The following is a 23,091-nucleotide window of genomic DNA, read 5'->3' on the forward strand; positions in this document are numbered from 1 at the left end:
GCCTTTAATCCCAGCACTGGGGAGACAGAGGTAGGAGAATCAGTGTGAGTTCGAGACCAGCCTGAGACTGGATAGTGAATTTCAGGTCTAGCCTGGACTACTGTGAGACCCTACCTCAAAAAACTAAAAAAAAAAAAAAAAAACCTCTGAAAATGATCTTCATATAGCGCCTAAAATACTCCTAGGGGTTAGAGAGATGGGTCAGAGGTTAAAGGCATTTTCTTGCAAAACCTGCCAGCCCAGGTTCAATTTCCCACCTTAGTCAGATGCATAAAGTGGCACACGTGTCTGAACTTGGCCTGCAGTGGCAGAAGGCTCTGGTGTATCCATACCCTCTCTCTTTCTCTTCTCAAATAAATACGTATGGAAAATAAAATACTCCTAGTGCACCAGGAATTCAAGTACCACCTTTTGCTTAATGCATTCCAGGCATTGTGAGGGTTTAAGAGCCAGTGCTTGGACGTGACTACCAAGGAAAGGCCTCAGCCAAGTGGAGGTTGCCAGCTAGGCTTGTGCTCCGTCACCAGCCTGGGCTGGGCTCAGCTTCAAGGCATATGCCAGCAAGATGGAAGGAGGGAGGAGAGAAACGGGGAAAGGGAGCAGTGCAAAAGGGCCAAGGGCAGATTTGCTCCCCCTCTGGCCTGTAGCCCAAATCTTGGACTCCTGACCTCACCAGAGACACAAGAGATGTAAAACACACCAGTTGGTTTCCAAGTGGGAAAGATGCCAGTCATGACTTTTGCTGCCCAAGGAATCAATAATAATAATTCTTATGATTCATGTTCATCCTGTTGTATTCCAAAGCACTTTACCAAAAAGCCTTTTGGCTCAGCCAAGAAGTTCAGGGCATGGAGCCAGAACACCTGGACTCCAGATCCGCCAGTGGAATATTTGGAACTTTCTTGGGCTATATTTCTTTGGTTGTCATTGTGGCCACTGACATATGTGGAGAATTTTATAGTTTTACACAGATCAGTTCACTGACCCTCAATCCCTGAGGAAGCAGAGTAAATAGGATTGTAATTCTAACTATAGAGATAGGGAAATGGGATCAAGTGCGGCTAGAACTTGTACAAACTCACACACTCACACTATTAAGAAGCTTGGGGGGGGGGTGGAGAGATGGGTTAGTGGTCTTGCCTGCAAAGCCAAAGGACCCAAGTCCGGTTCCCCAGGACCCACAGAAAACAGATGCACAAAGTGGCACAGGTATCTGGAGTTCATTTGCTACAATGGCTAGAGGCCCTGGTACACCCATTCTCTTTCTCTCTCAAGTAAATAAAAATAAATTAAAGGGCTGGAGAGATGGCTTAGCGGTTAAGCGCTTGCCTGTGAAGCCTAAGGACCCCTGTTTGAGGCTCGGTTCCCCAGGTCCCATGTTAGCCAGATGCACAAGGGGGTGCACACGTCTAATGTTTGTTTGCAGTGGCTGGAAGCCCTGGCACGCCCATTCTCTCTCTCTCCCTCTATCTGTCTTTCTCTCTGTGTCTGTCGCTCTCAAATAAATAAATAAAAAATGAACAAAAATTTTTTTTTAAATAAATTAAAAACACAGCACTTTGGGAGGCAGAGAAAGGAGGATCACCACAAGTTCAAGGCTCAATGACACTATATAGTAAGTTCTAGGTCAGTCTGAGCTAGAGTGAGACCCTACCTTGAAAAATAAATAATAAAAACTATAAAAGAAGCTTGAGGGGCAGGAAAAGGAGGTAGGAAGATGGCTCGGTGTTAAAGGCACTTGCCTGCAAAGCCTGTTAGCCACCCACATGATCCAGACAAGCGTCTGTTTGGTGTTTACTTGCTAGGGTAAGAGACCCTGACATGCCTCCTGCTAGACACATGTAAATTAAATTTTTTTTTATTATTTATTTCAGAGCGACAGACAAAGAGGCAGATAGAGAATGGGCGCATCAGGGCCTTCAGCCACTGCAAACTCCAGATGTGTGTGCCCTCTTGCAGACACTTGTAAATTAAAAAAAAAAAAAAAAATGTTAGGGAGGAAAAAAATGTGAGGCAGGGAACTTGTCCCCAAATCTTTCCTTATTCTCCAGTCAAAAATAAAATCCAGCCAGGCATGGTGGTGCATGCCTTTAGTCCCAGCACTTGGAAAGCAGAGGTAGGAAGATTGCATAGTGAATTTCAGGTCAGCCTGTGGATACAGTGAGACCCTACCTTGAAAAACCAAAATAAATAAATAGGGCTGGAGAGATGGCTTAGCTATTAAGGTGCTTGCCTGCAAAGCCAAAAGACAGGACCCTTGTAAGCAAGATGCACAAGGTGGTACATGCATCTGGAGTTCATTTGCAGTGGCTGCAGACCCTGGTGTGCCTATCTTATCTGCCTCTTTCTCCCTCTCTCAAATAAATAAATAAAGTAAAAAGAAATGTCCAGAGCTGGATAGACAGCTCAGCAGTTAAGGCACTAGTTTGAAAAGTCTGAGGGCCTGGGTTCAGTTCTCCAGTATCCACCTAAAGCCAGATGCATAAAGTGGGGCATGTATCTGGTGTTCATTTGCAGTGGTAAATTCTGGTGGCCCATTCTCTCTCTTCTTGCAAATTAACTAAAACACAAAGCCCAGGGACTGGAGAGGTGGCTTGGTGGTTGGAAGTACTTGTTTGCAAAAGCCTGTTGACCCGGGTTCCATTTCCCAGCACCCATTTAAGACTGAACACAAAGTAGCACATGGGTCTGGAACCCGGCATTCATTTGCAGTGGCAAGAGAACTTGGCGTGCCCTTCACACACATGAAAATAAATATTTCTTTAAAAGCCCGTTTTAGCGCTGGAGAGATGGTTTAGCAGTGAAGGTGCATGCCTGTGAACCCTAAGGACCTAAGTTCAATGCTCCAGGTCCTACATAAACCAGATGCATACGGTGGTACATGCATCTGGAGTTCATTTGCAGTGGCTAGAGGCCCTGCGTTACCTGCTCTCACACACTCTCTCTCTTCCTCCCTGTCTCTAATAAACAAATAAATAAAAATCAATCTTAAAAAAAAGTCCATTACATTCCCTGCATTTAGTGCATACTGCATATCCTAAGAGTAAATCTGAGTTTACGGGGTCTAAACATCCAATTTGGGGGAGAACTCCTTTAAACAAAAAGTAACAAGAACAGAGCTTTAGGTAGGCCCTGCAAGCCAGGGCCTTGGTGCTTAAACTTCATTAGTATCATGATCAATCCTCTCCTATACGCCATGCCCTCCAAAAACTGGACACACCAGATCTTGTTTCCCTCCCTGTTTGCGCAACGTGGCAGAAGTGGGGTGTGGAAGTCCTGGGAAAGGATTCTCATTTTTCCCAGGAGACAAGAGGAATTATACCAGAAGCGAGGCTGTGCGAGGATGGAGAAGGCAGCGTGCCAGGGGACACTCCAAAGGGACTGTGTGACCCAGCTGGCTGAGATGAGAGCAGCAGCGATGCTGGTGTGGGAGATTGGCAGCCAGTGGAGCCAAGAGCAATGGCGCTGCCACCGCCCAGATCGTTGCAAGAGGGTGTCCTTGGCGTTGCCTTCTGCAGTCTACTGAGAAGGGGAGGCAAAGACAGGCAACTGTAGCCGACAGCAGTGGGAAGCCCGATGGCACTTTTCGCCCAAGCCTGGCCTTCCCGGGGCCTGCCGATGGCGCGACCCCAGCCCGAGGCTGCCCGGCTGCAGCTCGGGCGGCTGGGCCGGGGTGCCAGGCTCCCCTCGCGGTTCCCCGCCGTCGCCGGGGGCAGCGCCCGCGGCCTGCTTTCTCAGGGCTGGCTGGCCGGGCCTTTTTGACAAGCTGATTGCGTGGCGGGGATTGGCTGGTTCGGGTATGACGCCGGTAACAACAAAGGTGGAGTTGGAAGAAATTAGATTAAAGGAGGGGGGAGGAATTTAAAGGGGGAGCTGGCCAGGGACCGGAGGCAGAGACCGAGAGGGAGAGGCTCGGAGCGCCGTCTCCCGGTTCCGATCCGCCCCCCAAGCCTCTTCGCGCAAACTCGCCTTGGGATTCTGCTCTTTACCTTCACGCCACTCCCGGCCCAGTTACCGAAGCTGGGGGAGAAGGGCTGGCTTCTGCTTCTCGAAAAAAAAAAAAATTACTAATATTCCCCCAACTCCCACCCTGACACCCTCCACTACGACCCTGGGGGAGAACTTTTTGCTCGGACTCCTCGGATGCTAAACCCGGCGAAGGCGAGGGACATTAAGAACGACGAAGGACTCGCTCTAAAACCAGGAAGGCCTTCGCGGGGCACCGAGATCGGACGAGGCGGAGTGCTTCCCCGGTTTCCCGATGTGTTGCAAATCGAAGAGCTATTTTTTTTGTAACACCCTCCCCCCCCCCCTTTGCCATCTCCTGCTTTGGCTTCAGGGTTGCAAAAGCAAAAGGCAATTAAAAAAAAAAAAAAAGAAAGCAAGAAAAAGCCGCGCACACACTCAGACACACACCAGTAGCTACCGGGGAGAGTTGGAAAGACGCAGGAGAGGAGCAGGAGGCGGCGGGGATGGAGCAGTGGGAGCGGGGGGAGAAGCAGGCAGATTCCCCTCGCACAGCCCTCTCCCGGCCCTACGCTACCTCGCGGGCCCCGGCAGGGGAGCGAGGAGCCGGGCGAGCAGATGGAGCCGTGCAGCGCGTTCTAGGCAGCAGGCTTGGCCGGAGAATGGAGGAGCCGCCAAGCGACCGGCTGATTGGAAGAGAAACGCAGAGCGATGGAGGCGGGGGTAGGAGGACGATTTCTCTGCGGGGACTGGCGGCGGCGTACACGCCCGGGTCGGGCGCTGCAGAGCTTGGCTAGCTTTCAACCCGCGCTCCGCGGCTCCAGACCCGCGAGCCCCCACCCCCAGCCCCGCCGGCGGCTCCGCAGGTGAGTGCGAGCTGGGGGGCAAAAGAAAGACCCAAAACGTCTCCTCCACACGCCCGCCCTGCCAGAAAGGAGAAAAGAAAGGGAAGGAAAAAAAAAGCATTTTCCTTTTTTTAAAAAAAAATTTTTTTTTGTGCAGCCCCCGGAGCGGTGGGAGGGAAAAGGGTGAGGCAGAGCCGCTCGGAAGAGGCGGAGGGGCCGAGCGAGGCCGGGGTGGCCCGAGAGGCGGCGGCGCCGAGGCGGCTCTGACGGGCGAGCGCTCGGAGCGGCGCTGCGCTGCGCCGAGGCGGGCGGGCGGGCGGGCGGAGCGGGGCGGGCGGAGCGCGGCGCGTGGGGCTCGCCATTAGCCGTCGCTCCGCTTCGCCATCTCGGGCTTTGTCTGGCGACTCCGCTGCCCCAGCGTCGGCTGCAGCGGAGCTGCGGCTCGGCTCTTCGGCCCGCCGTGCTCCCAGCCTCCGCTCCCATACCCACGCTCGGTAAGTGAGCTTCGCTGCCGCGGATTTCGGGGGAAGAGGGGTTGCTAGAGCAGCGGCGCCGAGCTCCACGCGCCGGAACAGGCCTGGGGAGCCATGCCGGGCTGGATCGAACTGGCTCCCAGAGCGACTCCTCTACCGGAGTCGGGGTTCCTGGCCGTTTCCCGGGCGTAAAGAGCAAACAATTTTTTTTTTAATCTAAAGGACCAAGTTTTTTTTTTTTTTCAAGTTTAGTGGGTGCTGTTGGGCAGCAAGGGAACCGCGATAGGCGCCGAAGCCTAGGACTGCGATCGGCATGCGTGCACCCCAAGCCGGTGGCCACGCTCCCGGGTATAGGGTGGGCGCCGATCTCCCGCTCCTAGCGGCGGGAGAGGGAGCCGGTGAGAACTAGCCAAGAACCCCAAATCCCAAGCTGGGAGGACTAGGAAGGGAGCTCCGGAGCGGGGCCGCGGGCACCCTTCGAGCCTCACCGGCCGCCCGGGAACCCTTCGGGCACTCTCTACAGTCGTACCTCTACCCTCCCTCCCGCGCCGGCCAAGTCGGCTAGTTCTCCCGTGGGTCTGGCGAGGTCGCTCTTGGCGCCTGCCTGCCCGCCCGCCCCGGCTCGGAGCCCCGCCGCCATCCGGGCGGCTGCGTGTCTCCCTGCCCCGGCCCCCCCCCCTCCCCGGCGGCAGCAACAGCAGCAGCCGCCGCCGCCACTACCACCACCACCACCACCAACCCCCCTCCCCTCCTTCCTTCCCTCCGCCTCGGCCGCCCGGGTCCCCCTTAGCTCCCGCCCCTCCTCCCAGCTGCCCCCCGCGGAGCCCGCCCGGGCAGGCTGTGGGAGGGAGCGGAGCCGGCGAGGCGGGCGGGCTGGCGCTCGCTCCCCGGGGGTCGGTGTGCGCTCTACGGGGAAGGACGCGCTCGCTGCCCCGCTTCTCCCGCCCCCCCCTTCCCGCTCCTCCTCCCTTCTCCCTCCTCCTCCCCGCTCCGGCGGCGGAGGCTGCGGCGGCGGCGGGGGGTGTGCGAGCTTGAGGCCGGGGCCGGCGGGCGGGCGGCGGGCGGGCTGCCTGCAGGCGGAGGGCGCTGTGCTTTGTGCTTTTCGCCGCGAGGAGCAGCAGGCAGCAGCCACAGCCGCCGCCGCCACAGCAGCAGCAGCAGCCGCCGCCCCAGCGCCGCCGCCGCGCCCGGAGGAGGAGCCGCTGCCGCCGCGGGAGGGAGCTGCGGCTGTGCCCGGCCGAGCGGGGGAGGGCGCCGCCGCTCAGAGCCGGGAAGGGAGTCGCCGGAGCGGGAAGCCCGGAGGCCGCGCTGCGCCGGGTAACCGAGGCGGCAAGGACGCGCGCTGGGGTCGGGGCCGGGGCCTGGAGGCAGGGAGAGGAGCCGCGGGGTACGGAGGACGCCCGGCTGGGATCCGGGGGCGACCTCCGTTCAGAGGGGCTTAGACGCGAGTTGACCAGGGCACTGGGGAAGACGCCGAGAACCGGGGGAGGGGAGGGCAGGAAGCGAGGCCCAAAGCCCGGCCGCGGGTGGAGGAGCCCGCGCTTCTCCGAACCGGCAGGCGCAGTTCTCGCCGGCCGCCGGAGGGGGCGGCGGGGCCGGTGAGCGCTGCGCCCCCGCCTCCCGGCCGCCGTCCTCCCGCCCTCTCCTTGGCTCGGCTCCCCGGAGGCCGGGGCGGGGGCGCCGGCAGGGCTGGGCCGCAGGCTCGGGGGAGGAGGCGGCGGTTCCCGCCGCGGTCGCGCCTCTTGCGCCGGGCTCCTCCGTGCGCGTCGGGGTGGCTGGGCGGTGGCGGCGTCTCTGGCCCGGGTGGGTGGCTCGGGGGCGGGGGGCAGGCTAGGCCGCTTCTCTCCGGCTGCTCGCCTGCCCGGACGGGCGAGGACGGCGTTGGGAGGTCGGAAGGGGGGAGCGGCGGGAATCCGGATCTGGTCCCCGGGGGCGGTGTGGCCGCTGCGCTCCGGGGCTGGCGGCGGCTGCGCTGCGTCCGGGTCCCCGCCGGGTTGCGGAGGCGGGGGGAACCGGCCGGGGGGAGGCGGGAGGAGGAGACTGAGGCGCGCGCTCGCTGCCGTGGCCGCGCGCGCCCTTTACCCGCCCTTCCTCCTCCCCCGCCCTCCAGCCTGGGGCCTCCCCGGGGCGGGCGCACATGGAGGGAGGAGGAGGAGATTTTTTTTTTTTTTTTTTTTGGCCCGGGTGGGGGAAGGAGGCCGGGCGCTAGCTACACGCGGGAGCTGGGAGCAGTCTCTCGCGTGGGCAGGGGAGGGCGCACGCCGCTCAGCCAGCTGCAGAGGCTGGGGGCGGGAGTGGAGAAGTGGGGCTCACTTCTACATTACATCCTGTGCCCCATGAAGTCTGAGCCTCCTAGCTGGGTGGACCTGCGGGATGGGGGTGGGATAGAAAGGCCCTCTTCTCTCTCTACCTGCCTGAGTGGGCATTGGTATCTCTTCGAAAGGGTGAGGTGGCTTTGACCCCGGGTTGCCCGGCCAGCGCGACCGAGGAAGTGGCTGAACAGCTGGAGGATGAACGGAGAAGCCGACTGTCCCACAGACCTGGAAATGGCCGCCCCCAAAGGCCAAGGTAGGGACCCCCAATTTTAGCCCTTTTTAACTTAAATCCTTTCCCCCAAATGAGCCCCACCCGCTTCAGAAAGGATTTCTCCTGTCTGCAATTCTGTGAACTGGGGTGGGTGGGTCTCCAGTCTCCGTGAGTCAAGCATCTATTTGCTGGGCATGTGGCTAACTCCTAATTATTTGGCCTTGAGTGTACTGTGAAAGTCTTCCTTTTAGGGTCTCTAGTCAGCCTGAAGTGTCCACTGGGCTGGGAGGAAGTGGGAAGATGGAGAGAAAGGGAAGAAGAAGGGCTGGGAAAAGGTTTTTGGGTTTATCATTATTAGTGGTGATAGGGTAAAGTTTTGTCAGAGACAGGTAGAGATCAGAGGTGTGCTGAAGGTTTAGGGCCCGAAGAGTTGGGGTTCTTTAGATAGCTAAATCTCATTCTGTAGTGGTCCATTGAATATGGGGGTGGAAAATAGGAAGCTCAGCTTCTAGAGGAGAGAGGATTATGGGTCCATGTGACCTGCTCCGCAGAAACACTGGCCCAGGTTGCCAGATGCGAATGACAATGAAGAACCTTTATGACTCCTGCCTGCCCTTGGGTGCTTGTTCCCCCAGCTTACTCTCAGGTCAGCTCCCTTCAGAGAGGCTCCGAGCTCTCTAGGCTGCACTTAAAGTAGCTGAAAACAGCTGATCTACAGCCCCTTTTTGCCTTCCTGAAGAGTTGAGCCCATGTGCATGCTTTCCTTCAGAGTTGTATGGTTCCTTTATCAACCCCATCTTAACTACTGTCAGAAATTCTCCTTTGCTCTTCCTTGAAGGACTATGAGGAGATGATGGAATGACTTTTTTTTTTTTTTAAGGTAGGGTCTCTAGCCCAGGCTGACCTGGAACTCAGTCGGTATCTCCAGGCTGGCCTCTGATCTCACCCGAGTACTGGGATTAAAGGCACATGCCACCACACCCAGCTCTTTTTTCTTTTTAAACTTTTTATTGACAGCTTCCATATATACAGGCAATAGTCATGGTCCCCTTCAACTGCCTTCCCTTTGCCCCCTCAAATCCCCCTCCACTGAATCCCTTCTTCTTTCTAAGTAGTCTTTCTCTTATTTTTTATTTTATTTATTTATTGGTTTTTTGAGGTAGGGTCTCTAGCCCAGGCTGACCTGGAATTCACTATGGAGTCTCAGGGTGGCTTTGAAGTCACGGCAATCCTTGTACCTCTGCCTCCTGAGTGCTGGGATTAAAGGAGTGCGCCACCATACCCAGCTCTTTTTCTTTTTTTATTCTGATGTGGAATATCTTTCATGCTGGTTTCCAGAGGGGCTGGAAAGATTTCTGCATGGGGAGCCTTACTGCCCACATTCTCAGTCCTTCCATGTTTAGGAGATCTACCTAAACTGGGGCTTGAACTTGACATCATTTAAGTACACCGCATCCCGGCTTCCCTTCTGATAAGCTAGCTGCTTTCCCACAGGGCCCCAAATCACTGTGATGTCATGCTATCACCTACAGTAAATAGGGGCCCTTGGTCACCTAAGCCAGATACCATCCAGTGTGTTTACGTATGATGATATCTGGCCCAAAGTCCTGCCCTAATCCACTGTGGCTACAGTTTCCTGAGGGCTCAGCCATATCTAAGGAAAGACCGCCTGGTGCAGATGGAAGGACTCTGAGGAAAGATTGGATACTCAGAAAAGATCAAAGGGGTGGCCTGAGCCACGTGTGACAGCTTCTTTTACTCCTTACCAGACCGCTGGTCCCAGGAAGATATGCTAACTCTGCTGGAATGCATGAAGAACAACCTTCCATCCAATGACAGTTCCAAGTTCAAAACCACAGAGTCACATATGGACTGGGAAAAAGTTGCATTTAAGGATTTTTCAGGAGATATGTGCAAGCTCAAATGGGTGGAAATTTCCAATGAGGTAACTGATCCCTATCCCTGTGTTTTTTCCCTCTGTGTATGTTGGTGATGGGAGTGTGGCTGTGGTTTTGTTTGTTTGTTTGGTTGGTTTTTTTTGAGGTAGGGTCTCATTCTAACCCAGGCTGACCAGGAACTCACTCTAGTCTCCGGTTAGCCTAGAACTCATGGTGATCCTCCTGCCTCTGCCTTCCGAGTGCTGGGATTAAAGACTGATTCTCATGCACGAATACACATGTCCTCTCCTGGTGGGGAAGATGAATACAAACCTGTAAAAAGGAAGGAAGGAGGACAAAAGAGATATTCATATGGTCATCTGTTTGCTCTGATTTTATACATTAATGGGAGCAGGTGGCCTAAGTGACCATATTGGCCTAGAACTCAGTTCTCCCAGTCTTTCCAGGTGGCCTGGAATAGTCACTGTCTTGGGTCATCAGTTGCCTAAGCTCTTGTGGGCACTGAATGAAGGCATGGGAGCCACATCCCCTATGGATGTCCTTTGAGTGTCCTCTGAGCCTGGGTAGCAGGCGTTGGCCAGCACCTGGCTGGCAAGGGGGCAGGGTTCAGAGGAGGCCTGTGTTGTAGGCTCTTATTGCTCTGTGTTCTCCTTCCGTAATTTCAGTCTGGTAGAGAGCTAACAGGATTGGAAAAGTGGGCTGTGCTGTGAGGTGGTATCTCCCAGCTTCTCTTACCCCCTGCTTCCCTTCTTTTTCCAGGTTAGGAAGTTCCGTACTTTGACAGAATTGATCCTCGATGCTCAGGAACACGTTAAAAATCCTTACAAAGGCAAAAAACTCAAGGTGAGCTAGCAGCAGGAGGAGCACAAGGGGTAGGGGGAAGGAATGGTCTTAAAGAATGGATGGTGTCTGACCAGCATTGTTTCCTTGTTCCACCTTCCAGAAGCATCCAGATTTCCCAAAGAAGCCCCTGACACCTTATTTCCGCTTCTTCATGGAAAAGCGGGCAAAGTACGCAAAACTCCACCCTGAGATGAGCAACCTGGATCTGACCAAGATTCTGTCCAAGAAATACAAGGAGCTTCCGGAGAAGAAGAAGGTGGGGGGAGGGGGGCTCAGGAGGGGCCAGGGAGGAGCTGGGAGCAGCTGGTGTGGGTAGTTCAGTGGAGATGGAGTAGGCCTTAGAGGGACTCTGCATCAGGGATGTGAGTGAGTTGTCACAACACAGTATAGACTCCTGGGTGGCTACCCCTGATTACTGCCAGGTCCACATATGGTCAGACAGGAGCCCCTGAAGGGAAGCTCAGGGAAGCACTCAGACTGACTTGTACTACACTGCCATTGGTGTTCTGTTCTGAACAGTACTTTTCCCACACAAATGTCCTCCCCATCAGTCTGCTCAGCAGTTGTGTACCCACTGGAGCACTCTCCATACACTCCTGTTCATATCCGTGTACAGGAGACCCCACATAGAAGGCTCATCTTGGTACTTGTGGACAAGGATTGGGTGTCTCAGGTTGCACAATTAGTGATGCTAGAGCAGGACTTGCATTTGGGGTCCTCGACTCCATAGTCCCTGTCTAGAGTTCTCGTCCCCTTGCATAAGGCCATCTGTCAGCCCTCCTAGCCTCAAGCTATTCCCTGCAGAAATGGGATGCTGTCCAGACTGTCAGAGGTTCACTTTAGATAGGAGTTCCCCAAGCCCCCTAGGCATGGATGGATACTGTTAAGATAGAGTTCAGAGCGCACACCTTTAATCCCAGCACTTGGGATGCAGAGGTAGGAGGGTTGCTGTGAGTTCAAGGCCATCCTGAGACTGCATAGTGAATTCCAGGTCAGCCTGGGCTAGAGCCAGACCCTACCTTGAAAAACCACCAGAAGAAAATAGGTAGAGCTCAGGAAGTTCTTCAATGATGAGACCTAAAATGCTAGAGGAGCCCTGTATATTGGATCTGAGACGGGATGAGGAATGAGATGAACTCAAAGAGGGGCTGCAGGATTGTGAGACAAGCCAGGGAGAGGTGATGAAGGGCAGTGAGAGAGACATTTTGGGAGAAAGGGATTTCTACATAGCAGGCCCTCAAAAAGTGGCACTAGCCACACACACACTGAGGAACCCTTTTTCCTGGTTCATGAACTATGGCTGCAAACTCACATACCCTTGGTGCTGAGCCCAAAATGGAACACGCTTAGTTGGGTAAGACCAGCCACCCGTGGCCCATTCTCAAGTCAAGCAGGAATATGAGCTGCAGTTGACCCCATGGATCCACACTTGGGACAGTGACTATACACACACCACCAAACACCCACAGGATGGGCAGGAGAGGCTAAGTAACAGAGTGAGAACCAGGGAGGGACAGAGAAACTGGTAAAGTGGACAAGGTGTTCACCTGGGAAAGAGATTTGGTACTGCTACTGACTACTGCTGAATGGCTGTGAAGGGGGCTTTGGGTAAGTCAATTATCTGCTCCTGATCTTTTTATTTATTTTTTAAATGTATGTGAAAGAGAGAGAGAGAGGCAGATAGAGAATGGGCACACCAGGGCCTCTAGCCACTGCAAATGAACTCTAGATGCATACACCGCCTTGTGCGCCTGGCTTTACATAGGTACTGGGGATCAAACCTGAGTCCTGAGGCTTTGCAAAGCAAGCACCTTAACTGCTGAGCAATCTCTCCAGCTCTGGTCTTTTTATTTACAAGCAGAGAGAAAGAAGCACACCAGTCTTCTAGCCACTACAAATGAACTAATGTATGTGCCACTTTGTGCATCTGGCTTAACGTGGGTGCTGGGGAATGAAATCCATGTGGTTAGGCTTTGCAGGCAAGCACCTTAACTGCTGAGCCATTTCTCCAGCTCTGCTCCTTGTCTTTTGAGTGTAGAAGATGAACCAGATCTGTGAGGTGCCTGTTTTGTCTGAAGAGTACAAAATTGGGGCACATAAGGCTAGGCTCTGCTTCTGGTTTTCTGTGGGAACCATAGTGGAAACAGCTGCCCTTGTGTACCTGGGGCTTCTATGAGGGGCAGGCGGCTGGCTTGGGCATCATGAGCACCTGTCCCTTCCAGTGATGGTATTGTGACCCTGGGGAATAAAGAGGAAGGGGACATATATATTGTATGGGAGCCAGGACAAGCCATAGCTCAGAAAGCAGTACCAAAAAGAAGAGAAGAGGAAGGAAAAGGGGCCAAAGGAGGCAGTAGCTGTAGAAGGGGATCCAAGGCAGGGACCAGTAGTGACTGAATTGAGGAGAAAATTGGAAGGGGTTCTAGAGACCCAAGCTTAGTGGGATGGGGAAGAGATTATATTTTGGAAATACTGAGATGTAATTGAAATTGCAAGAATTCATTCAGTGCCCCAACAGAGTTCCCCTCCTGCCTTGGAAGTAGAACCCAGCTGCCCTGGCACTGTTTAAGGGCCACCTTAAAGGGGGCAGATTTCCATGAGCTGGCACAGACAGTGGGGAGGAGGAGCAACAGCAGCAAAGTCTCCTGGATTCCTACGGGGAGTCTTAGCCCAGCCACTGCCTACTCAGTGAATGGGTGGTGCCATGTCTGTCCTTTGGGACACTCATTCTTTAATGAGGAGAGTAGGATGCAGGTTTGATGTCTGGGAGACTCTTAATAACTCACTGGCTCACAAAGGCTCCAGGTCTGGTGTGTGGTGAGCCCAACAACCCTAACCCACTAGAAGGCACTGGCCACCATTAGTCCATATCATAGCGAGAGGCAAGACGGACAGGAGGGTAGCTTTTGCAGCTCTGGGTGACATAGGCCTTGGGTCCTGGATGACCCCATCCCCTCCTCCCCCCAGATGAAATATATTCAGGACTTCCAGAGGGAGAAACAGGAGTTCGAGCGAAACCTGGCCCGATTCAGGTAAGGCAGCCTACGCGGCATTGGGTGTGAAAGGATACAGGGACGCTGGCTGGAGACTAGCTAGCCATCCATGAGACACACAGGAAGGTCATGTGTAGATCCTAATGTATCAGACGGGCAGGGACAGGCAGGTAGCCACTGTCACACTGGGCCCCGCTGGAAGGCCTAGGAGACTCGGGTGGGGCAGCTAGCTGGGGTCTGCCTTGGCAGTATTGCCTGCTGACCCTTGCTCCCATGCCCTGGCTAGGGAGGATCATCCCGACCTTATCCAGAATGCCAAGAAGTCGGACATCCCTGAGAAGCCTAAAACCCCCCAGCAGCTGTGGTACACCCACGAGAAGAAAGTGTATCTCAAAGTGCGGCCCGATGTGAGTGGCCAAGGGGTAGGGGTGGAGGGCACATGGCTGTGGCAAGGGGGGAGCCGCGCCAGGTGGCCGGGCATGGTGCAGGGGAGCAGGAGAAGAGGCCCCTCCCCAGGGGGGGGTTGCATGGACAGGGCCTGGGCAAGCTGGCGTGCGAGTGTGCGTATGCGTGCGCGTGTGTGAGCCTGTCCCTTGCACCAAGGCGGGATTCTGCCTTCCCCTCCCGGCCTGTGGGGGACACTCATGTGACCTCCTGTGGCCCGAGGGGGCGGGGCCTCCGTGCCCCTCCCCCCCCTCCCCTACCCCTGGCTGCCTGTGTGTGTCTGACGGCTTTTGGTTTGCAGGCCACTACGAAGGAGGTGAAGGACTCCCTGGGGAAGCAGTGGTCTCAGCTCTCGGACAAAAAGAGGCTGAAATGGATTCATAAGGCCCTGGAGCAGCGGAAGGAGTACGAGGTTAGGCTTCCGCTGCGCTCCTCCCCGTCCGGCTCTTCAAGAGCCTCTGCCCTCTGGTGCCACCGCATTGTGCGGGTGGCAGTCACTCCCCGATCCTCTTGAGGGAGGGGCCTTCTGGGCCCCTCACCTCTACCCCTTCCCGGTCCCACCCCCATGAGATCTCAGGCTAGGGCAGGGCAGGGCAGGGCACCATGTGGTGTGTGGCACAGCAGACACACTGCCGCTACCCCCCAGCTTTGCTCCCTGCCTCCCCTCCCCAGCGGCTCTCCCCCTTCCCATGCCCCAGCTAACCCCACATCCCGTTACCCCCCTCCGCTCCCCGCCTCGCTCTGCAGGAGATTATGCGTGACTACATCCAGAAGCATCCTGAGCTGAACATCAGCGAGGAGGGCATCACAAAGTCCACCCTTACCAAGGCCGAACGCCAACTCAAGGACAAGTTTGATGGGCGACCCACCAAGCCACCTCCGTGAGCACTGCCAGGGGCAGGGAGACAAGTGGGAGTCGGGCCATTGAGGGCCCAGAATTGTGTGGCAAAGGCCAGCTGCCCCCTTGCTCACGGGTGTATTTTCTCCCTGCTGGTTGCAATAGGAACAGCTACTCGCTGTACTGCGCGGAGCTCATGGCCAACATGAAAGATGTGCCCAGCACAGAGCGCATGGTGCTATGCAGCCAACAGTGGAAGCTGCTCTCCCAAAAGGAGAAGGATGCCTATCATAAGAAGTGTGACCAGGTGCGTGGGGAAGGGACCATCCGGGAGACAGGCCCTGTCTTGGGGTTTAAACCCCCAGCCAGACTCATGTGACTTGACTAGCTGTTTGACCTCTAGCGTCTAGTCCAAGGCACAGCTCAGGCCTCCTAGCCACGGTCTGTGGTGGGAGAACAGATCATATGCACACCCTGGTGGTGTGCTGAGGGAGTTACTGATCCTGAGTCCCAGGGGCTATCCCCAACTGACCGAGTTCCCTTACGTTCCCAGAAAAAGAAAGATTATGAAGTAGAACTGCTCCGTTTCCTCGAGGTGAGTACTGCTGCGGTGGGTTGGTGGGTCAGAGGTGGGTTTGGCAGGCAGTCTTGAGGAGCCTGAAGAGCCAGCCTGCAGCCCCATGCACCTCTCCTTCCCAGAGCCTTCCAGAAGAGGAGCAACAGCGGGTCCTGGGGGAGGAGAAGATGTTGAACATCAACAAGAAGCAGACCACCAGCCCAGCATCCAAGAAACCTCCGCAAGAAGGCGGCAAGGTGGATGCAGCAGGGCAGCCAGGTGGGGCGGGGAGGGGATGCCCACAGGATGCCCGCGGTCACCGCGCACCTCTGACCCTCTGCACCTCCGCAGGGCGGCTCCGAGAAGCCCAAGCGGCCCGTGTCGGCCATGTTCATCTTCTCGGAGGAGAAGCGGAGGCAGCTGCAAGAGGAGCGGCCTGAACTCTCGGAGAGCGAACTGACCCGCCTGCTGGCCCGCATGTGGAACGACCTGTCCGAGAAGAAGAAGGTCAGGCACAGACACCAGACTCCCCTGGGGGCCGCACCCCTGCCCCGGGCGGCCCTCCCGTGTGTGCTCAGATGCTGGGGCGGGAGCGCAGGAGCCGTGCTGGAAGGCGGGAAGCTGTCAGCGAGGGCTGCCGGCTCCAGCGCCCCGCGCCTGGGCGGAGCTGGCACGGCTCATCTGGCCCCGCCCCCGGCCCAGTGCTGCCCGCTGATGGGCGAGCCGCGCGCGCCCCCTGGGGGTGGCCCGCAGGCTCACGCCCGTGCCTTGCCCGCAGGCCAAGTACAAGGCCCGCGAGGCTGCGCTGAAGGCTCAGTCCGAGAGGAAGCCTGGTGCGGAGCGGGAGGATCGCGGCAAGCTGCCCGAGTCCCCCAAGAGAGCCGAGGAGATCTGGCAGCAGAGCGTCATCGGCGACTATCTGGCTCGCTTCAAGGTGGCAGGGAGTGGGAAAGGGCTTATTTTGTAGCCTCCAATCCCAAGAGGCCACCCCACACACAGCTGACATTCCTGCTCTGTCTCCAGAATGACCGGGTGAAGGCTTTGAAAGCCATGGAGATGACCTGGAACAACATGGAGAAGAAAGAGAAGCTGATGTGGATTAAAAAGGCAGCAGAAGACCAAAAGCGATACGAGGTGGGAAGGGCCTGGACTACACCGTCACCCTCATATAAATGGATTCCCAGCCAGACGTGCCAGTTTTGGTTGCGATCCCTTAGCCAGCCTTTTTATTTTTCAAAGTAGGGTCTCACTGTAGCCCAGGCTGACGTGGAACTCACTATTGCCCCAGACTCCCTCAAACTCATGGTGATCCCTCTATCTCAGCCTCCTGGTGCTTGTACTAAAGGCGTGTGCCACCTTGTCCAGGGAGCCAGTCTTAACTTCCTCCCCAGAGCCTCAGTCTTTCCTTAGCCAAATGGGGTGATGGGGCTGGGGATGACCTGCAGAGCCCTAGAGGGCACAAGGTCAGCTGTGAAAGCCCTTTAAAGTGCTGTGGGTTGGCACAGGTGAGTCCGCAGGTAGTGCTGCTTCAGTAGAATCCACGCTGCCCTTTAACGCTCCACCTGCCCCCGGAGGGCATCTACCACCTTGCCTTGCCCAGTAGTTTGTTTCCGTGGCCCATAGAGGGGAAGCAGTTAAGGGTTGATAGCATGGGGGCATGAATGTGACCTTTCTGAGTCTCCCCACAGAGGGAGCTGAGTGAAATGCGGGCACCCCCAGCTGCTACGAACTCCTCCAAGAAGATGAAGTTCCAAGGGGAGCCCAAGAAGCCTCCCATGTGAGCCTGGGGCTGAAGTCTGCCCTGGTGTGGGGGTCAGAGGTGGAGGGTGGTTGGGAGTCCCTGACCCTCTTTGTCTCTCCCCCAGGAACGGTTACCAGAAGTTCTCCCAGGAGCTCTTGTCTAACGGGGAGTTGAACCACCTGCCGCTGAAGGAGCGCATGGTGGAGATAGGCAGCCGCTGGCAGCGCATCTCCCAGAGCCAGAAGGAGCACTATAAAAAGCTGGCTGAGGAGCAGCAAAAGCAGTACAAGGTGCACTTGGACCTCTGGGTCAAGGTGAGAGAGCAAGAGGCCCTTGGGAGGGAGAGGGAGGCACCATGCCCGCTGCTCTTCATTCATGACTTCCTTCAGTGCCCCAGTAATCCTGCAGGGTAACTGGTATTGTCACACTTTTTTGTTTGGTTGGTTGGTTGTTTAGTTTTTTGTTGCTGCGGCTGTTGTTTCGAGGCAGGGTCTCACCCTAGCCCAGGCTGACCTGGAATTCACTATGGGGTCTCAGGGCGGCCTCGAACTCACGGTGATCTCCTACCTCTGCCTTCCGAGTGCTGGGATTAAAGGCGTGCGCCACCACGCCCGGCTTTGTCACACTTTTAAAGCTAAGGAAATGAAGGCTCAGAGAGGGCTGGAGAAGTGGCTCAGTGGTTAAAGGTGCTTCCTTGCAAAGCCTGATGGCCCTGGTTAGATTGCCCCAATGTGCACATAAAGCCAGGTGCACAAAGTGGGTGGCATGCCCATTCTCTCCTCTCCTCCCTTTCCCTCTTCGCCCCACTTTTTGCTTTTTGAGGTAGGGTCTCGCTCTAGCCCAGGCCGACCTGGAATTCACTATGTAATCTCAGGGTGGCCTCGAACTCACAGTGATTCTCCTACCTCCCTGCCTCCCAAGTACCAGGACTAAAGGTGTGCATTGCAGTGCCCAGCTTTTTTGTTTTGTTTTCAAGGAAGGATCTCAGTCTAGCCCAGGCTAACTTCTTTGGTCTCAGACTGGCCTGAAACTCAGTGCTTCACCTACCTCTGCCTCCCAAGTGCTGGGATTAAAGGCATGTACTACCATGCCTAGCTAAAATAATTTTTTTAAGGCTCAGAAGAAGCCAGGTGTAGTGGCACATCCCTTTAATCCCAGTACTTGGGAGGCTGAAGTAGGAAGATCAAAGGGAATTTGAGGCCACCCTGAGACTACGTAGTGAATTCCAGGTCAGCCTGGGCTAAAGGAGACCCTACCTCAATAAATAAATAGGGCTGGAGAGATGGCTTAGCGGTTAAGCGTTTGCCTGTGAAGCCTAAGGACGCCGGTTCGAGGCTCGGTTCCCCAGGTCCCACGTTAGCCAGATGCACAAGGGGGCGCATGCGTCTGGAGTTCGTTCGCAGTGGCTGGAGGCCCTGGCGCGCCCATTCTCAGTCTCTGTCTCTATCTGCCTCTTCCTCTCTCTCTGTCACTCTCAAATAAATAAATGAATAAAAATAAATAAATAAAAGCCCAAACCTAAAAAGTTCTAGCAGTGGCTTGAGTCATAATATATTTAAAAAAATAAATTAATTAATTAATTAAAAAAAATAAATAATTAAAAGGACCTGGTGTGGTAGAACACACCTTTAACCCCAGCACTTGGGAGACAGAGGTAGAAGGATCACCATGAATTCGAGGCCAGCCTGAGGCTACAGAGACAGAGTTCTAGGTAAGCCTGAGCTAGAGTGAGACCTTACCTTGAAAAAACAAAACAAAAGACTCAGATAGATTTATTATTATTTGTTTATTTGAGAGAGAAATAACAAGGCAGAGAGAGAGAGAGAATGGGCACATCAGGGCTTCCAACCAATGAAAATGAACTCCAGATGCATGGGCGACCTTGTGCATCTGGCTTACGTGGGTCCTTGGAAATCAAACCTGGGTCCTTTGGCTTTGCAGGTGTCTTAACAGTTAAGCCATCTCTCCAGCCCACCGGGCTTTTAAAAATTTGCCCAAGGTTACAATTTAGTAGACTGTCCTTTTTCTCCTTCCTGCTGAGACCAAGAGACTTCTTGGGGTGTTGGTTGGGCTTTTGTGTGTTTTGGCTGAGCAGTCACATCTGTACACCGAGAATCACCTGTGCCCTCCCCTGCCACCCAAGCAGGTTAGCCAAGGACCCAGAGGGAATTGGGTATTCCAGAGCTTTTTTGGGCCCTACTGTCTTATCAGAGGCTCAGGGGCCAGGGTGAGACTGATTACAGGCTTTGTAAGTCATCAAGAGGAATTTCAGCATTGGTTGAGGAAAACCCTAAGTGTGGAGCCACCATTTGGGTATAGCAATGAGAGGGACTTCGTATGTAAGCCGCTGTCAGTTCAGAGTGGCTCTGAGAAGGACTCTTGTGGGAGAAGTAGAAACGGATTCTGAGATCGCAGGGGCCCTCTGCAGAGACCCAACGTGGAGGCCTGGGGGTCGAGATGAGTGACAGCTTGGAAGGGCTCAGCCCGTGCTCCTAGGGACAGTGTGTGCAGCCTGCAGTGGGATGGGCAGTGTTCAACCGCCATCTCCTCTGTCTCCTCAGAGCCTGTCTCCCCAGGACCGCGCAGCATATAAAGAATATATCTCCAACGTGAGTGTGCAAGCAGGGCGGGGGGTGGGGAGTGGAGGAACCTCGGTCTGAAGCTCAAAGCTGCCCCTCTGCTCCCTCATTCTCTCCCACAGAAACGTAAGAGTATGACCAAGCTGCGAGGCCCAAATCCCAAGTCCAGCCGGACCACTCTGCAGTCCAAGTCGGTAAGTAGGCCCTAGCCGATGTGAGCATGGGTGTCTGGGGTGGGAGGAGCAGTCGGCTAGGTAGGGTGGGTGGCCCCTGTCCCACTGACGTATCTCCCCCTGTCCCAGGAGTCTGAGGACGATGATGAAGATGATGAGGACGATGAGGATGATGATGAAGAGGAGGAAGATGATGAGAATGGGGACTCCTCTGAGGATGGTGGGGACTCTTCTGAGTCCAGCAGTGAAGATGAGAGCGAGGATGGGGACGAGGTTCGGCGGACAGGACAAAGGAGGGTTGGGGCCCACAGGGACGGCCATCTGGTAACTGCATGTTCTTTGCCCCCCTCCCCAGAACGATGAGGATGATGAGGATGAAGATGACGACGAGGATGAGGATGAGGATGAAGACAACGAGTCTGAGGGCAGCAGCTCCAGCTCCTCGTCTTCAGGGGACTCCTCGGACTCTGACTCTAACTGAGGCTCCGCTCCTCGGCAGCCAGGGAGAGCCATGGAGCCCCCTCCCCAACTGATCACCTTTGTCTCCCCCATGTTCTGTCCCCTGCCTCCTGGCCTCCCCCACTTTCTTTCTTTCCCTCAAATTTTTTTTTTTTTTTAAACAAAATCCAGTGGGGGTAGGTGGGCTGCAGGAGCCCAGGCTAGGACTCTGCAGCCTCGGATCCATCAGCCCTGGGGGTTCTCCAGGGACAGCAACCATCAGACTGAGCCAGCACTGGACCGGACCGGCCCGTCCCATCCCTCTTCTGCACTTGCAGTTCTGGCATGGACAATGAACCTGGGAGTGGGGATTGGGGGGGTGCCCAAAGAGTTTGGTGAGGCCCTCCACACCTGTATCCCACACAAAGGTGGGAGTGGAAGCTTGAGGAGCCCTTCCTTCTCAGAGGGGCTGCTGCCTGGACCCCTACTTTGGAACTAGAGGGAGAGGAGGGGGCTGCCTTTGAGAAAATGGGCACCGCCCATGGCCCCATTCCCCCGCCCTTGCAGAAAGGAGCTGCCTGGACCCACTCAAGGGGGAGGGGCAGAGTGTTTTTTATATATGTGTATATATTTTTTTTTTAAGCTCTGAGCTGTCAACGAGACGTTTCCTACCGATCTCGGCTGTCGTCTCTGTTGTCATTTCTGGGAGGGGGGGGTTGGTGGGAGGATTGGGACTTTTTAAAAAATGGTCTTGATGCGTGTGGAAAGCATGTGTGTGTGTGTGTGTGCGTGTGCGTGCGTGCGTGTGTCTTGTACATAGCAAGGGTGCACCTGTGGATGTGTGAGTTCCTGTGTGCAAGTAGAGAAAGAAGGGGGTGTGCCCTGGAGCCTGCCTCGATGTTGTGAGTCTGGAAAAGGGTTTATGAGCGCCAGGAAGACAGTGACTCTAGCAGGAACGGGCCGAGCCTGCCCCTCCCTGTAATTCCTCCACGTGCCTGCTCTCTGGTCCCATTGCGGAGGACACTGAAGCCACCCGATTCTTCCTATATCAACTTGCCAAGTGCATGTGAGCTGCAGTGTGCTTCTGCTGTCCAGCAGGAATTAGGAAAGGGGCAGACAATGGCATAGGCCTGGAAACTTTGGAAAAGGCCTCTGGTTCATTTGGGGGGGGCAGTGGGACCTGGGCTTCAGGAAGTGTCTTGGGACCTATTATGTATCTGTCCCTCCTGCCTGTCCCCTGGCAGCCCCCATTTCCTTTGATTTCTCAGGTCTGCTCCCCAACCCTATAGCTGGGGAAGGGGCTGCAGAAGATGCTTTCTGCAACCAGCCCTCTATCCCCCACCAGCCATCCAGGCCTTCTGTACCCCGTTCCTTGACTTAATAAGCCAAGCCACCTTATCCCTGTGGACTTAGTATGCATTTTTACTTTACTAAGTTGGTCAAAATTTTTTTTGTTTGCACTCTTTGGTGATTTATGGAAGCTTTGGGCTTTCCCATCTTCAGGATTGCCAGGAGTGGGGAAATGGGCCCTCCACCAAGGTGTGGCGCTCCGGCCCAGTTTCCCATCCCTTTCCATGTTAGGGGAGAGACTGCTTTGCCCAGACTGTGGTGCTAGGGTGGGTATGTTTAGGGGTGACACTCCAACCCTCCCCCTATCCTGATCCTGGAGCTAGGTCCAGGGGTTATAAGGCTCCCTGAGAGGCCCTGCAAAGAAACTCGTTTCCTTATTTCAAAACCTGAACTATTACACTTGAGTAGAATGTGTTTCCTTTTAAAAACTTGGAATGGGATGCTTTTCTTCTCCGTTTCAAAACTTGGAGAATCCTTACAGTATAGACAGGGGAGGGGATGTAAGTGCTGTCAGAGGTCACCAGGAGCACATTTTGGCACTGGGACATGATGGCTGGGGTGGGAGCCACGCCCCCTTCCACCTTTTCTAATATATTTAAGTGTTTTGTAGGTTTCCACAACCACCACACTTGAGTTTGTACCGTGGGAGGTGGGAGGGGGAGTGGATTAGAGATGTCTACCTAAGCTTAAGGCCAACTGTGGAACTTTTCTCCCTTTTTTGTACAATAAAGTAAAAAACAAAGGTTTGACTGTTGTCTGGTGACTGGAATAAATGAAAGTAGGAATGATATCTGATGAATGAAATCTGATATAAGAAAATCCTTGAAGTCAGTGTATTTGCCCTGTCCGAAGCCATCTTCCTCTTTTCATAAGTACCCCACAGGCAGCTTACTTTCCCCTCAATCTGGGCTACTTACTGTTCCTTCACTTTCACAATTCTGCCTGTTCCCTTGGGCTTGTCAGCCACCAAGGACTGAGAAGTTGTAAAAGATAGGTTTTCACCCATGGGTATTGCCTTGGGCAACAAGGTAATGAACCATGGGGGTCAAGGGTTCACTGCAGGCATTGTGGTTGGTGTACAAGCTTATGGGGAGTACTGAGAAGAGCAGCTGGGCATGGTGGCTCATGCTTTTAATCCGCACTCAGGAAGCAGAGGTAAGATCGCGCTGAGTTCGAGGCCAGCCTGAGTCTACATAGTGAATTCCAGGTCAGCCTGGACTAGAGTGAGACCCTACCTCACCAAAAATAAAAAAATATAAATAAATAAAAGGTGGGGGGGGCTGGAGAGCCTGTGAAGCCTAAGGACCCCAGTTTGAGTCCTGATAACCCAGTACCCAAGTAAGCCAGATGTACAGGTGGCACATGCATCAAACAATAACAAAAGGTTAAAAATAAAAGGGGGATAGCCTGGCATTGTGGCACACAGGA

At 54.8% G+C, this 23,091-nt stretch overlaps 1 protein-coding gene across 4 annotated transcripts; it reads left to right on the forward strand.

The window, feature by feature from the left end:
* The first annotated feature begins 4,813 nt into the window (after positions 1-4,813).
* Ubtf (upstream binding transcription factor) lies at positions 4,814-22,409 on the forward strand. Of its 4 annotated transcripts, none has more exons than XM_045158296.1 (21): positions 4,814-4,832; positions 7,728-7,852; positions 9,580-9,755; positions 10,468-10,551; positions 10,652-10,807; positions 13,519-13,583; positions 13,831-13,951; positions 14,290-14,400; positions 14,736-14,869; positions 14,992-15,133; positions 15,380-15,421; positions 15,526-15,639; positions 15,734-15,889; positions 16,161-16,316; positions 16,406-16,516; positions 17,071-17,159; positions 17,248-17,437; positions 19,685-19,732; positions 19,825-19,896; positions 20,005-20,148; positions 20,231-22,409. In XM_045158296.1, the coding sequence occupies exons 2-21, from the start codon at positions 7,795-7,797 to the stop codon at positions 20,354-20,356; spliced, it is 2,295 nt and encodes a 764-aa protein (XP_045014231.1). In that variant the 5' UTR covers positions 4,814-4,832; positions 7,728-7,794; the 3' UTR covers positions 20,357-22,409. The 4 variants fall into 4 exon arrangements, with proteins under 4 accessions (XP_045014231.1, XP_045014229.1, XP_045014232.1 ...); XM_045158294.1 differs by lacking the exon at positions 4,814-4,832 and adding an exon at positions 5,172-5,305; XM_045158295.1 differs by lacking the exon at positions 4,814-4,832 and adding an exon at positions 6,498-6,601.
* The last annotated feature ends 682 nt before the right edge of the window (positions 22,410-23,091 follow it).

This window comes from Jaculus jaculus, chromosome 9 (assembly GCF_020740685.1).
Source record: "Jaculus jaculus isolate mJacJac1 chromosome 9, mJacJac1.mat.Y.cur, whole genome shotgun sequence".
Lineage (NCBI taxonomy): Eukaryota > Metazoa > Chordata > Mammalia > Rodentia > Dipodidae > Jaculus > Jaculus jaculus.

Coding starts and splice junctions, on each gene's coding strand:
- Ubtf (XM_045158296.1), top strand. CDS start 7,795: ATGAACGGAGAAGCCGACTGTCCCACAGACCTGGAAATGGCCGCCCCC. Junction 15,890..16,160: donor ACCTGTCCGAGAAGAAGAAG/GTCAGGCACAGA, acceptor CCTTGCCCGCAG/GCCAAGTACAAGGCCCGCGA. Junction 16,517..17,070: donor AAGACCAAAAGCGATACGAG/GTGGGAAGGGCC, acceptor GTCTCCCCACAG/AGGGAGCTGAGTGAAATGCG.